The 12,696-nt window shown below is 42.6% G+C and overlaps 1 protein-coding gene across 2 annotated transcripts in view; it reads left to right on the top strand.

Annotated features, from left to right (window-relative positions):
- Positions 1 to 12,165, top strand: part of LOC122928561 (aldo-keto reductase family 1 member C1-like) — a 94,357-nt gene extending 82,192 nt beyond the window's left edge. For both annotated transcript variants that reach the window (XM_044281530.1, XM_044281529.1), the window contains 6 exons: positions 6,060 to 6,137; positions 7,561 to 7,683; positions 7,894 to 8,003; positions 8,589 to 8,754; positions 9,170 to 9,252; positions 10,165 to 12,165. In XM_044281530.1, coding sequence (XP_044137465.1) covers positions 6,060 to 6,137; positions 7,561 to 7,683; positions 7,894 to 8,003; positions 8,589 to 8,754; positions 9,170 to 9,252; positions 10,165 to 10,207 — 603 coding nt within the window. In that variant the 3' untranslated portion in view covers positions 10,208 to 12,165. The remainder of the gene's footprint in view (positions 1 to 6,059; positions 6,138 to 7,560; positions 7,684 to 7,893; positions 8,004 to 8,588; positions 8,755 to 9,169; positions 9,253 to 10,164) is intronic.
- The last annotated feature ends 531 nt before the right edge of the window (positions 12,166 to 12,696 follow it).

The following is a 12,696-nucleotide window of genomic DNA, read 5'->3' as shown; positions in this document are numbered from 1 at the left end:
TGCCCGTGTTTGCCAGACCACGTGTCTGTGGTCAGATGTATCTTGGCACCGACACTGTGTGCCAGAGATATATTCACTTGCCACTGAACGTGGCCATATAGCTCTAGGATGCCCTTCTGGGAGAAATATTTCCTTCCGGGGACCTTCCATTGCTGTGTGCCAGTGGCCACAAATTTTCTAAAGGCCTCCGAGTCCACCAGTTTTTATGGCAGTAGTTGGCGGGCTAGAAGTTCCGACAAGCCAGAGGTCAGCCATTGGGCAAGAGGGTTATCCAGCATCAGCAACTTTTTACGTTCGAACATTTGGGCCACGGAAGACTGCCTCCTGCCAGATGAACGTGACGACAGCACGATTGAAGGTGGAGTGGAGGACAAATGGGAGGAGAGAGGAGAAGGAGAAGACGCAGGACATGGAGTGCTGGGAGTGTGGCTTTGTGGGTTCTGACGGCATTGCTCCCACTGGGGTCGGTGATGGGAGGCCAGGTGCCTTCTTAAGGCGGTCGTCCCTAGATGAGTGTTGGGCTTAGTGCAACTTATGCGTTGACAGCACAGGCTGCAGATAGCAACATTATTGTCAGCAGCTGACACCTTAAAAAAAGCCCACACTGCGGAGCCATGTGCCGGTGTCCAGAGAGCGCCAGAAGTGACCATGCATGGTGGATGGCTCGCTCCAGATACATTAGCAGTCTGCTTTTTGCATCCTGTGCCCTGCGAGCGCTGCCTGCTTCTCCTCCTTCTCTTCCATCTCTGCTGCTCCGTCTCTCCCTCTGATCTCCCCTCCTCTTCCTCTCTTGTGGGCACCCACGTGACTTCCATCGACACATCATCATCGTCACCTTCACCACCACTGACATTTGAGATCTCGGAGTAGGCAGCAACAGCGGGGACCTCACTCCTAGGGCTGATCTGGGTACTATCATCAGACCGCTTGGTGGCGGCCGTTGCTACCTCCTCTACCTCATCCGATGTCAAGAATGGCTGCACATCGGTAAGGTCTGGGAATGGATAAATAATTCCTCTGACTCGAGTGGAGGGGCTATGGTGGTGGTGGTGTATTTGGGGGTGCACACAGCAGAGAGTGAGGAGCGTGCAGATACAGAGGATGAGGAGGGTGCAGAAGCGGAAAGCTGAGTGAGCCACTCAACCAACTCTGGTGCACCCTTTGAAATAATCGCATGTGCCTTCTCCAACTTCCCACTTAGGATCCGGCCTGGTGCACCTGCCCGACCCCTACTACCCCTGTTGAATGGCCTGCCTTTTCCTCTGCCTGTCACTTTCAAAATAACCCTGTGCCTAAGTCCCTAGAGAAGAGCAGTATTTGTGGAAGCAGGTATATCGCAGGCCTCAATCAATATTTGGTGGAAACAGGTATATTGAACCCCTTAAAGGGAACCTGTCACCTCCTAAATGCATATAAACCCGCCAGCAGTACCTCAGGCTAGCCCGCAGTGTGATACTAATCATACTTTTCACCCTGCAGTCCGATGCTGCATAAGGTCAGAAAACAATGTTTTATCCTTTAATTGGTATTTTGTGGAAGCAGGTATATCACAGGCCTCAATAAAGAACAAAACAAAAAGGAAAGAATGGTGCAGTCGCACCTTACCCCGGTACTGCTCGACAACGTAAACTACAACTTGTAGTATATCACAGGCCTCAATCAATATTTGATGGAAACAGGTATATCGAACCCCTTAATCATTATTTTGTGAAAGCAGGTATATCACACCCCTCAATTGATATTTTTTGGAAGCAGGTATATCAAACCCCTTAATCAGTATTTTGTGGTAGCAGGTATATCGCAGGCCTCAATCAGTATTTTGTGGAAACAGGTATATCGAACCCCTTAATCAGTATTTTGTGGAAGCAGGTATATCACACTCCTCAGTTATTTTTTTTACCACAACAGTTATATCACACCACCCTGTTTATTTGGGGCAATAGGTATATCGCAGTCATCAATTAGTATTTTGTGGAAGAAGGTATATCACACCCCTCAATCCGTTTTTTGGGGGGCAATAGGTATATCACACCCGTTGCAAATAGTTGTTCCAATAGCGCTTGTCCCTCTATATAGCTGCAGTATCACAGCAGAACCACACACAACTGCTGCATAATACAAATGCACTATAATATACCTATCAATAGCACATCTATACCAGTTTTAAAAAGGACGTTTGTGGCCCTATTAGCTAGCATTTGGTGTCCCTAACAGCCTGTCCTTGCTCCACAAAGCAACCTCTCTACACTGACAAAACACAGAATGTAAAATGGCTGCCAGATTGGGTTCTGTTATAGGGTGGTGGTGTGTCCATGTCCCACCTGATGGATGTGTCATGGGTGAAATTTCGGCGCAATGCAAAAGAATATGGCGCCGGCGGACCTCGCCATATGTTCGGTGAATCGCAAACGCGCAAAGTTCCCCGCAAAACGACCACCGGGCGAACCCCAAGGCCATCTCTACTCTGGAGCTACGGGACTTCTTCCAGTATCAAATGCCTGATCACCAGAAGAGTGCAAGGTAGCTTTATCCGTTAAGCTTGTGGCGCTAAAGTGGTTTCTGTTCCTTGAAGTGCCTGTTGGGATAATTTTGGACACGTACAGTAATTTGTGGTACATATATTTGGAAATTGGTGAGCTAGCGATAAAGAAGCCTAAATGTGGCTTTGGTTTTGGTTAGAAAGACCTAATGAACACTGTACTTATTAGTGATGAGCGAGCACCAAAGTATTCGGGTGTTCGGCCTGATCACATTGCTATATTCGTGTGCTTGGCCAAGCACCCGAGTATAATGGAAGTCAATGAGAGACAACCAGGCACTCCCTGCTCGGAAGAGAAGAGGGTGTCTGATTCATAAAAAAAAAGTTAGAAATTGATGGAAACCCCATCAAAATGGTTTGGAAACAGCATTAAGAGGATAGCTAGATGCGTCTTAGACTCTTATTATGTACAATATACAACCACACAAAGGCTGTATGCCAAAAGCCAGGTATATGCAAGTCATCAATCTATCCATTAAACAGAGGACAGGCTTAGTCAGCATATCTTACAATGGCAGCCTTGTGCACTATGAGACATCCCAAACCAGCTCTAATCTGACTGAGAACCAATAAACCTCAAAGTTATTTTGCATCTGTTGGATGGCTTGGGTGGACCTGCACACCTAGATCAATATCATTAGGGCGACGAAAAGTTTTCCGATTGCCCTAACATAATATTCAATAACCTTTTTATACAGTTTTGTCATGTAAAAACTAATTTGCATAAACATGGGCATATGGGAAAGACATGCAAATAAGCAGAATCTGGCTTGTTTTCCAGACTATGAAAACCAGTAGATGGCGCTATTGCTTTATGAACAGTGCCCTCTATTGGTTTAACAGTCTTATGACAAGACAAATATTCTTGTCAGAAGACTATGAAACCAATAGAGGGCGCTGTTCATAACTCAATAGCACCCTCTATTGGTTTCATAGGCTTCTGACAAGAATATTAGACTGAGTATTATGACGAGCTTATTAGTGTAGCCTTTTGCATGGAAAATTCGCGATTTAGAATATTTGCGATCTACACTAGGATGATATCTGACACTGGGAAAGCTGGGTAATAACTTGTGATCTACACTGAGCTATTACCCAGCTTTTCCAGTGTCAGATATTATTACTGACTAACTACATAATTATTACATAATAGTCATATATTGCTATATATTTGTTTTTTAGAATATTACGAATATTCTAAAAAACGAATATATAGCAATATAGCGATCATTATGTAATAATTATGTAGTAAGTCAGTGATAATATCTGACACTGGAAAAGCTGGGTACTAACTCAGTTAGATCGCAAGTTATTACCCAGCTTTCCCAGTGTCAGATTTTATCACTGAGTTATTACCCAGCTTCCCCGTGTCAGATATCATCCTAGTGTAGATCGCGAAGATCCTAATTGCAAATTTTCCATGCAAAAGGCTACACTAATAGGCTTGTCATAATACTCAGTCTAATATTCTTGTCAGAAGACTATGAAACCAATAGAGGGCGTTATTGAGTTATGAACAGCGGTCTCTATTGGTTTCATAGTCTTCTGACAAGAATATTTGTCTTGTCATAAGACTGTGAAACCAATAGAGGGCGCTGTTCATAACTCGATAGCGCCCTCTAGTCTTCTGACAAGAATATTTGTCTTATAAAAAGAAAATGGCTGCACACCATTATACATACAAACAATAGAGCTAAGAAATGGGGGTCATTCTAAATAAAAGTGGTACAATACCGATTATAAATATGTTAATGGAAGCTCTTAGCGCACATATTTGCTCAAACATGTGTCAGGCCCATCTACCAGGCGTCAAGGTGGCTTCCGCAGATGGGTCCCTAACACTAAATATAGAACATTTGTCTTGTCATAAGACTTTGAAACTAATAGAGGGCACTGTTCATAACTCAATAGCACCATCTATTGGTTTTCATAGTCTTATGACAGCTGAAAAATAAGGCAGATTCTGCTCATTTGCATGTCTTTCCCATATGCCCATGTTTATGCAAATGAGTTTTTACATGACAAAACTGTATAGAAAAGTTATTGAATATTATGTTAGGGCAATCGGAAAACTTTTTGTCGCCTTAATGATATTTATCTAGGTGTGCAGGTCCACCCAAGCCATCAAACAGATGTAAAATAACTTTGAGGTTTACTGGTTCTCAGTCTGATCAGAGTTGGTTTGTAATATCTCATAGTGCACAAGGCTGCCATGGTAAGGTATGCTGGCTGTTATCTGTCGGATGGCTGGCTTGCTGGCTAGCTTTTGGCATATAGTCTTTGTGCAGTTGTCTATTGTATGTAGTACATAATAAGAGTCTAAGATGCATCCAGCTATCCTCTTAATGCTGTTGCCAAATCTTTTGATGGGGTTTCCACCAATTTCTAACCTTTTTTTAAAAAAACAGACACCCTCTTCTCTTTCGAGCAGGGGGTGCCTGGGGTTCTCCCATTGACTTCCATTATATAAAATTGTATTCGAGCACCCGAATTATTCGGCTGAGTACTTGGATCTGCCGAGCATAGCGATGCTCAAGCCGAACAGAAGTTTGGCAGAGCATGCTCGCTCATCACTATACGTTATGGTTAAAGTCCTTCCCGACAGCCATTTTGCTTTCAGAGATGGCACTCACTCAGGAGGGGATCGGGCACCATAACTAGTGGGTGAGTGCTGGGTTGCACAGCAGACGCTTGCCAGCAGTGTCTTTGATTGGAGTCAACTCTGAACCCAACTATTCCCTTCCCTAATTTTTAATTAAAGTGGTTATCCAATTTCTCAAACCCCCCTCACATGTTATGGGCCCCTCACCGGTAATATACTTACTCCACTCCTGTCGCTACTCCAGGTCCCAGCACCGCCACTGCTGCTTCTCCCTGGACATGGATGAAAACATGGGAGCAGCCAATGGCAGGCGGGGTTGGAGCGAGCCTCCCTAGTATCGCGGGTGACGCTAGGGAGGCTAGTCCCCGCCTGCTAGATGTTTTCATCCGTGTGCAGGGAGAAGCAGCAGCGGCACTGCGGGGACCAGGAGCGGAGCGGGAAGCAGGGTAAGTATATTACCGGTGAGGGGCCCGACACATGTGAGGGGGTTTGAGAAATTAGATAACGCCTTTAAGTGAACAAAGTCATGCATATCAATAAAAACTAGATATACCTGCTAAAAAAAGACCCCCATGGAGGGAAATATAAAGTTATGGGAGTCAGAATATGGCAATACATAGCAATTTATTTGGTATTGCTTTAATTATATTGACCCGCAAAGTAAAGGTAACATTTTTACCACAAGGTGGGGGGCGCCCCCCCCCCCCCCCCCAGTTCTACTCCATTAATAATCCTTTTGCCAGTTTCAATGAATGCAATATTAAATGGAAATTTTAATTATACTGCTATATGAATAGAAGAAAAAAAGTTAACGTCTGAGGGGCAGGGTGGTATAAAATTGAGAAAATGAAAATTGAGTACATCAGAAAGGCATTAAATGTACAGTAAATGTGAAAATGCCTTTTTTTTCCCCATCAGCCTGGAGATGATCCTGTACCCAAGGATGAAAATGGAAAATTGATTTTTCATAACACAGATATTCGGGAAACGTGGAAGGTAATTTATGATACCTCTATTTGTAAAGGGGCTCTAGACCAATTACCACTACCCCTTCAAGATTTTAGGCACACGCTATGCAACTGTCTGCTCAGTAAAGGTTTTGTGTGTGTTGTTTTTTGTTTACATCATATAAGAAACACACATGAAAGAAAACTATGTAAACACACATGCCGTCACTGATTATCATCATGTCAGAACATATGGAAGGTCATGAAGGTAAATATGAAGGGTGCTCTACTCACAATTTCCAATCCAATTTCGATTTCCGAAGTGAACTGTATGCTAGTTGCTTCTCATATTGGCATGAAATATTGATTGTAGAGATTACCTCGCATATCGTCAGAGAAGTGGACTCCTTCCAGTGTCTGACCACCAATAGTTTTGCAATAACCAAAGTATGTGCCAAAATCGATTGTATGGCCAAGTGGAACGTGTCTCTATATCAGGGAAGAGTAGTAATAGCCCAGGGATGGGTGGTATCTGCCTATGAGTGGCATTCAATAGTGAAAAAACCTCTATCAGAAATGTGAGAGTACAGGGCACTCCCACTGCAAATGGAAGAGTGTACCCCTCTGACCACACAGTCTCCAGCAACATGGAGAGGTTGTCGGGGACATTACGTGCAACCAACTAGTACCACCATAAGAGGGTTTTCATGGCAGCCCCACAGTAGTTAACACAGTGAAATGTTGTGGGAGGAAAATAAACCGCCGTAGTAATGGGGTAGACTGTTCCCAAGACCGAATCGACTTAGGCTACTTTCACACTAGTGGCAGCCTTCTCCGGCAGGCTGTTCCGCAGGTGAACAGCCTGCCGGATCCATGCTGCCGCTAGTGCATGCATTCCGCCGGGGGTCCGCTCTGGCCCTATTGACTATAATGGGGGTGGGCTGGAGTTCCTGCGGCAGTACGGCAAACATGCCGAATGTAACGTTACTTTCACATCTGTGTTTTTGTTGTCCGGTTTTGAGATATGGCATGGGATCTCAAAATCACAGCACAATGCATCCGTTTGAATAATTCAACTGGCTGCATCTGTAATGGATCCGGTTGTATATATTATTAATTCAATGGATGCCGTATCCAACACCATTGACTTACATGGTTTTTGGTGCACACAAATGCTGCTTGTAGCAATTTTGTGTCCGGCATGGGAACACAACAAACTGAAACGGAATGCATTCTTGTGCACTCCGTTTCTGTTTGTTCAGTTTTGTCCCCATTGATAATGAATGGGGACAAAACTGAAGCGTTGTGCTGCAGTTTTGAGAGCCTGTACCAGATCTCAAAACCGGACAGCACAACACAGATGTTAAAGTAGTCTTAGAGGCTTAGAAGGCAGAACCCAACAATAAAGCTTTAAGGTTGCGTCAGGGTATTTAACTTTGCTCAAAATGTACTTAGTGTCTGGTTATTTCTAGGCTATGGAAGCGTGCAAAGATGCTGGGCTTGTTCGATCCATCGGCGTCTCCAATTTTAACTGCAGTCAATTGGAACTAATTCTCAGCATGTCAGGACTGAAGTACAAACCAGTGTGCAACCAGGTAACTAATATGTATTGCCCTTTAAAATTAAGGCATTCACCTTTTTAAATTTATAATCTTGAGTCATTTTTTTATTCATGCATACATTTCTTGGTTCTGTCTGTTCATTGGAAAGCTAAGTGAGAGCCCTTTCAAGAGCTGCAATGATGACCCTATTGATTGTCACTCAACACAACTTGACAAGATAATGTGTTTAATCTGTTTATACAGGTGGAATGTCACATATACCTCAATCAGAGCAAATTAAAGGATTTCTGCAAGTCTCATGACATTGTGCTGGTTGGATATGCTGTACTGGGATCAAGCAGATATCCGAACAGGTAAAAACTAGTATACTGGTTTACTATCCTACATGGTAATACCACACCCTGTGTTGAAGAATATAACTACTATTGTACATAGAAGAAGTATTAGACTTTACTGGGACATTACTATAGTACTGTTCTATATATACAAGAATTAATGGGGTCATTTTTTAAGACCAGCTTTTTAGACTCCGGTCTTAATAAACCCTGCGGTGGAGCCGCCGAAGTTAAGAGGTCAAGGCCTCTACATAACTTCAGCACATCCACTGCCAGTCCAAATGAAAGCCAACTTCCCTGCTGGCTCAATTTTGGACTTTTTTTTCCCATGCCTAAAACGGGCGTAGAAAAGGATAAATGAGATGGGCCTACCAGTCCTTCCCCTTCCCTGCCCACACCATGGCCCCTTTTCTTTAGACTTTGTGTGACCGGGGAAAAGTGGCAGATTGTAGTGTAAATAACCTTTGTCCTGCTATCTGAAACATATATACACCAGAAAAATGGTCCCCTAAGTGTATAACAACTATAATACTTATTCAGCAAAAAATATTGAAACAAATAATGATAAAAGGTGAATTCTTTTTTTATTTTATTTTTTGTTAGGTTTAATCAGAATGCTCCCAAAGTGCTTGAAGATCCCATTTTAAACGCAATAGCTAAGAAGCTGAACCGCACCCCGGCACAGGTGGCCTTGCGATATCTGCTACAGAAGGGAGTGGTAGTCCTTGCAAAAAGCTTCAGCCCTGAGAGGATCAAACAGAACTTCCAGGTAAATTAGGCAAAAAATAAAAATAAATCAATGGATGTTGCTAATTTTGACCACCAGGTTACATCTTAAAGCCCTATTAGATTGCATGATTCTCGGCCGAATAATCGGGCACAAGTGTTCGTATAAGCAAGCAGCTGATCAGCTTATGAATGAGCAAATGGATATCTTCTCCCTGTGATGAGAAAGGAACGACTGCTGGGGAAATCAATCACTAACTGATCTGTTCACCCATCTAAAGCTCCGAGAAGGCCGTGGCGCTGCTGCGAGCACCGGTACCTTCTCAAACAGTTGTTCAGCGGGGTTCCCAAGTGGCGGACCCCCAGCAATCAAATATTGATCACCTATAAAGAAAATAGTTCATCAGTCAAAACTTTTAACAGACTCCTTTAATTGAATTTTCCTTTTTCTCTTACAGATTTTTGACTTTGAATTAAGTGATGAAGACCTAAAAACACTTGATGGAGTCAATCAAAACATGCGTTACCTGATACTCAAGTTGTAAGTGTCTTTCATTACATTAAAGGGGTTGGCTTTTTCCTGCCCTGTGGAAGAAAGATAGTGCTTACCCACCCTTCTCTCTACCAATGCTGCCGTCTCCTCTAAACTCGCACATGCTACATGCTCTTACACTCAGGTCCCGACCAGATGTCTTCCCTTCGGTTCCTGTTCAGCTTCATAATAGTAAATGCAGCTAACCAGGAAGAGAATAAGTCTGGTCAGGTCCTGAGTCAGAGCATGTAGATGGGCTATTTAGGTGCAAGGTGTGCACTAGAGAGAGGGAGAGCTATCTGGGGAGATTGTTAGGGCTCATGCACAAGACTGTATGTATTTTGTGGTCCGCAAAAAATAGGGATGGAATGGAAAAACTGGCCCCTAATAGAACAGTCCTATCCTTGTCCATAATGCGGACAATAGTAGGACATGTTCTATACTTTTGCGGAACGGCCATACGGAAACAGAATGCACAGTCACTTAATTTTTTTGCGGACCCATTGAAATAAATTGTTCCACATAGGGTCCACAAAAAAACCGGAACGGACACTGAAAGAAAATACATTCGTGTCCATGAGCACTTACTATTGATGGCTAACCTCCAAGAGGACATTTGCTCTTCTAAGGTACCCGTAAAGCATGTTAATGTCATTTAGTTGGTAGTAAGCCACTTGTATAGTCAGGGAAGCATATGTTTAGATAGCGCCTAGCTGGGCAGTGTCTGACTTATGCTTTGGGCCCGAATATAAAGGCTATATGTGTAATTTGTGCAAAAATATAAAGACCAGAAGAAGCCTTGTTTGAAATTGACTTCTGTGCCACTGTCTGATAGCATCAATTCCATTTTGCCTAACATTACAAAACTAATTCTCAGTAACATATAATGCTATTTATAGTTATTCTTTTTTTCCCCCCCAGGTGGAAAGAACACCCTAACTATCCATATAATGATGAGTATTAAGAATACTGGACAAGTCTCCTGGATCCAGCCTATAAATGTTGACATTTTATCTCCCTAGTCCAGGAGATACAAAACGCCGTTCACCACAGTTTTTTTTATGGGAGACATAATTAATATGATTTTTGGTTGCCAAACACGAAAATTACATTGGCTATGAAAGATTGGTATTTGTTTTGGAAATTATAGGGGGAGGGGGAGAACACAGGGCATTTGTCAATATTTACGCCACTACTGAAGCATGAAAGTCACAAACTAATGTGGCAGGAAAAGGGGTGGAGATTAGTGAAAGGGGGCAGAGCCTACCATGGCCCACCGGATTTACTATAACTTACACCAGAAAGTGGCATAAGTTATAGCTTAAGTTTATACCAGTCCTTGGTTGGAGTAGATTTGAATATCGGGAGCAGAGAGGGCCAGAGATTTGTCTAATTTATTAAGTGGCATCTGCCTCTTAATAAACTAGGCGAAGCACACTCCAGCATACAGGGTTTTAGAAAACTGGTGTATGGGAACGGCCGTCTTGATAAATCTCCCCCACGGAGTATAAAGAGATTTTCTGTTTTGGCTATGTAAATAATTACATTAATATCTGTGGGTTTTTTAAATTTAATTTTTTTATAGCACTAAAGCGATTTAACATACTTTTGTTTATTGTTTCCTCTTATCAGAAGTCATTTTGATATATGGGATGTATGGGTTATGGTCCCAGGGGCGGGCCTAGAAGATGCGGTGTGACCTCTGGGGCCAGGGCAGGAAGTGGCATAGCTTATTCTTGATCTCTGTACACAGCGTTCATCCAGCAGGAAATGGTTAATGGGGAAAACATCTGAATGGGAATAAAGGATAAGCTGCTTCAGGGGCATTCTGCAGCCCATTTTCTCATATGCCAATAAAAGTCCACCTACAGGCTGATGAAGCCTTCTTTTGCTGTTTAAACAGCCTTCAAACTTACTATTGTTTTCAGAGTTTTCGTTTTTTTTTACCTTTTCCCTCTGTAATTTCCAAACAAGGACCAATCTCAGTTTCAATGTCATTTTGGATTCAGCACCACACAATTTTGTAAAATTACGTAATTCTGTCTGATACAAAAAGCTTCTTAATTTTAGTACAACAGACTATTCAATATTTTTTTTAAAAGGGAATCTGTAATTAGTTTTGAAATTGCTAAACTGCTGACAGCACTAGGCTGGGGCTGGAGAGAGCAGTAAAAATGTACCTTTTGCACAGCTTTTAATCTTGGGGCTCAGGAGGAGGAGCTTCACAGTGTGGTCCTGTCAACAATGAGCTGCTTTACAGCCCGTCTCTTGCTCTGAGTGCCAGATGTAGTGATCTTTAGGGTGGATGCTACAGCTGACACTCAGAGTAGAGGGGAGGAGCTATAAAGCGGCTCAATGCAAAAGCTCTTGGCAGTGAAGCTCCGCCTATAGTGCACTTAAAAGGTTTTTCCTGTATTTTTATTATTGATGGCCTATCCTAAGCACAGGGCCTCAATGTGAAATTAGCAGTGCTTTACCGAACTGGTAACTGCAGCCTTCAAAAAAATAAAATAAATTACTAGAGCAGAATATTCACACTGTTGATGAGACGTTCCACAAAAGGTATGTTTGCACTATTGCCTCCAGCTTCTTCCTAGTGCTGTCAGTAGTTTTGCATGGTTAAAACCGCTGACTGATTCCAAGATTGAGTTCAGATGCAAAATCTGCATGTGTAGACTTTGCTATGGAATCTACTACATGTGGATAGGGTTTTATAGCCCTATGCATGTGTTTTGTATTTTAAATTGGTATGAAGTCCACACCACAATTCTGCAGTGTCTTAACTCTGCCTAATGTACGACATTATTCTGTATATTACAGTAAGACATGACAAATTACCTTGACTATTGCACTTCGGTTGGGAGGGGCATCTGTTTGAAACTTTTGCAAAAATTTCTTCCATAAAAGAAATAGAACACTGACCTTAACTGACTGTTATTTTAGTCTTTCACCCCCAACAAATGGCTGAGAACCAGTAGCGGCAGCAATTGTAGTACCCATTGAGCTGCCCGAGCTTTTTAAACCGCCTAAACTACCGATCAAAAGCTTTGCAAAAAGTAAATATTTAGTTATTCTTGACAAAACACAGTTGAAGTCCATCAAATAACGACTTGACACATCGGACAAAGAGGGCTACAAATGCATTTTGAAGCTCTATGCAATACTTTTTGGTCTACGGTATGCCAAGTTGGCCAGGGGTTCAGATTACAGCAAGACAATGACCCAAACTATACTTCTCCGTTATGTCAGAAATACATTACAAGACAACAATAGGCAGGGCAGTAGGCTTTAAAGAATGGAATGGCCTGCACAGTTTCCTGACTTAAACCCCATTGAGCTTGTTTGGGATGAACTGGACAGAAGGGTGATGGCAAAACAAGCTACACGTTCATCACATTTGGGGCAACTTCTGCAACGATGTCAGGCAGAACAATATCAGAATGCTACTATAAA

This window comes from Bufo gargarizans, chromosome 2, assembly GCF_014858855.1.
Source record: "Bufo gargarizans isolate SCDJY-AF-19 chromosome 2, ASM1485885v1, whole genome shotgun sequence".
Lineage (NCBI taxonomy): Eukaryota > Metazoa > Chordata > Amphibia > Anura > Bufonidae > Bufo > Bufo gargarizans.
This window is presented reverse-complemented; position numbering and strand designations above follow the sequence as displayed.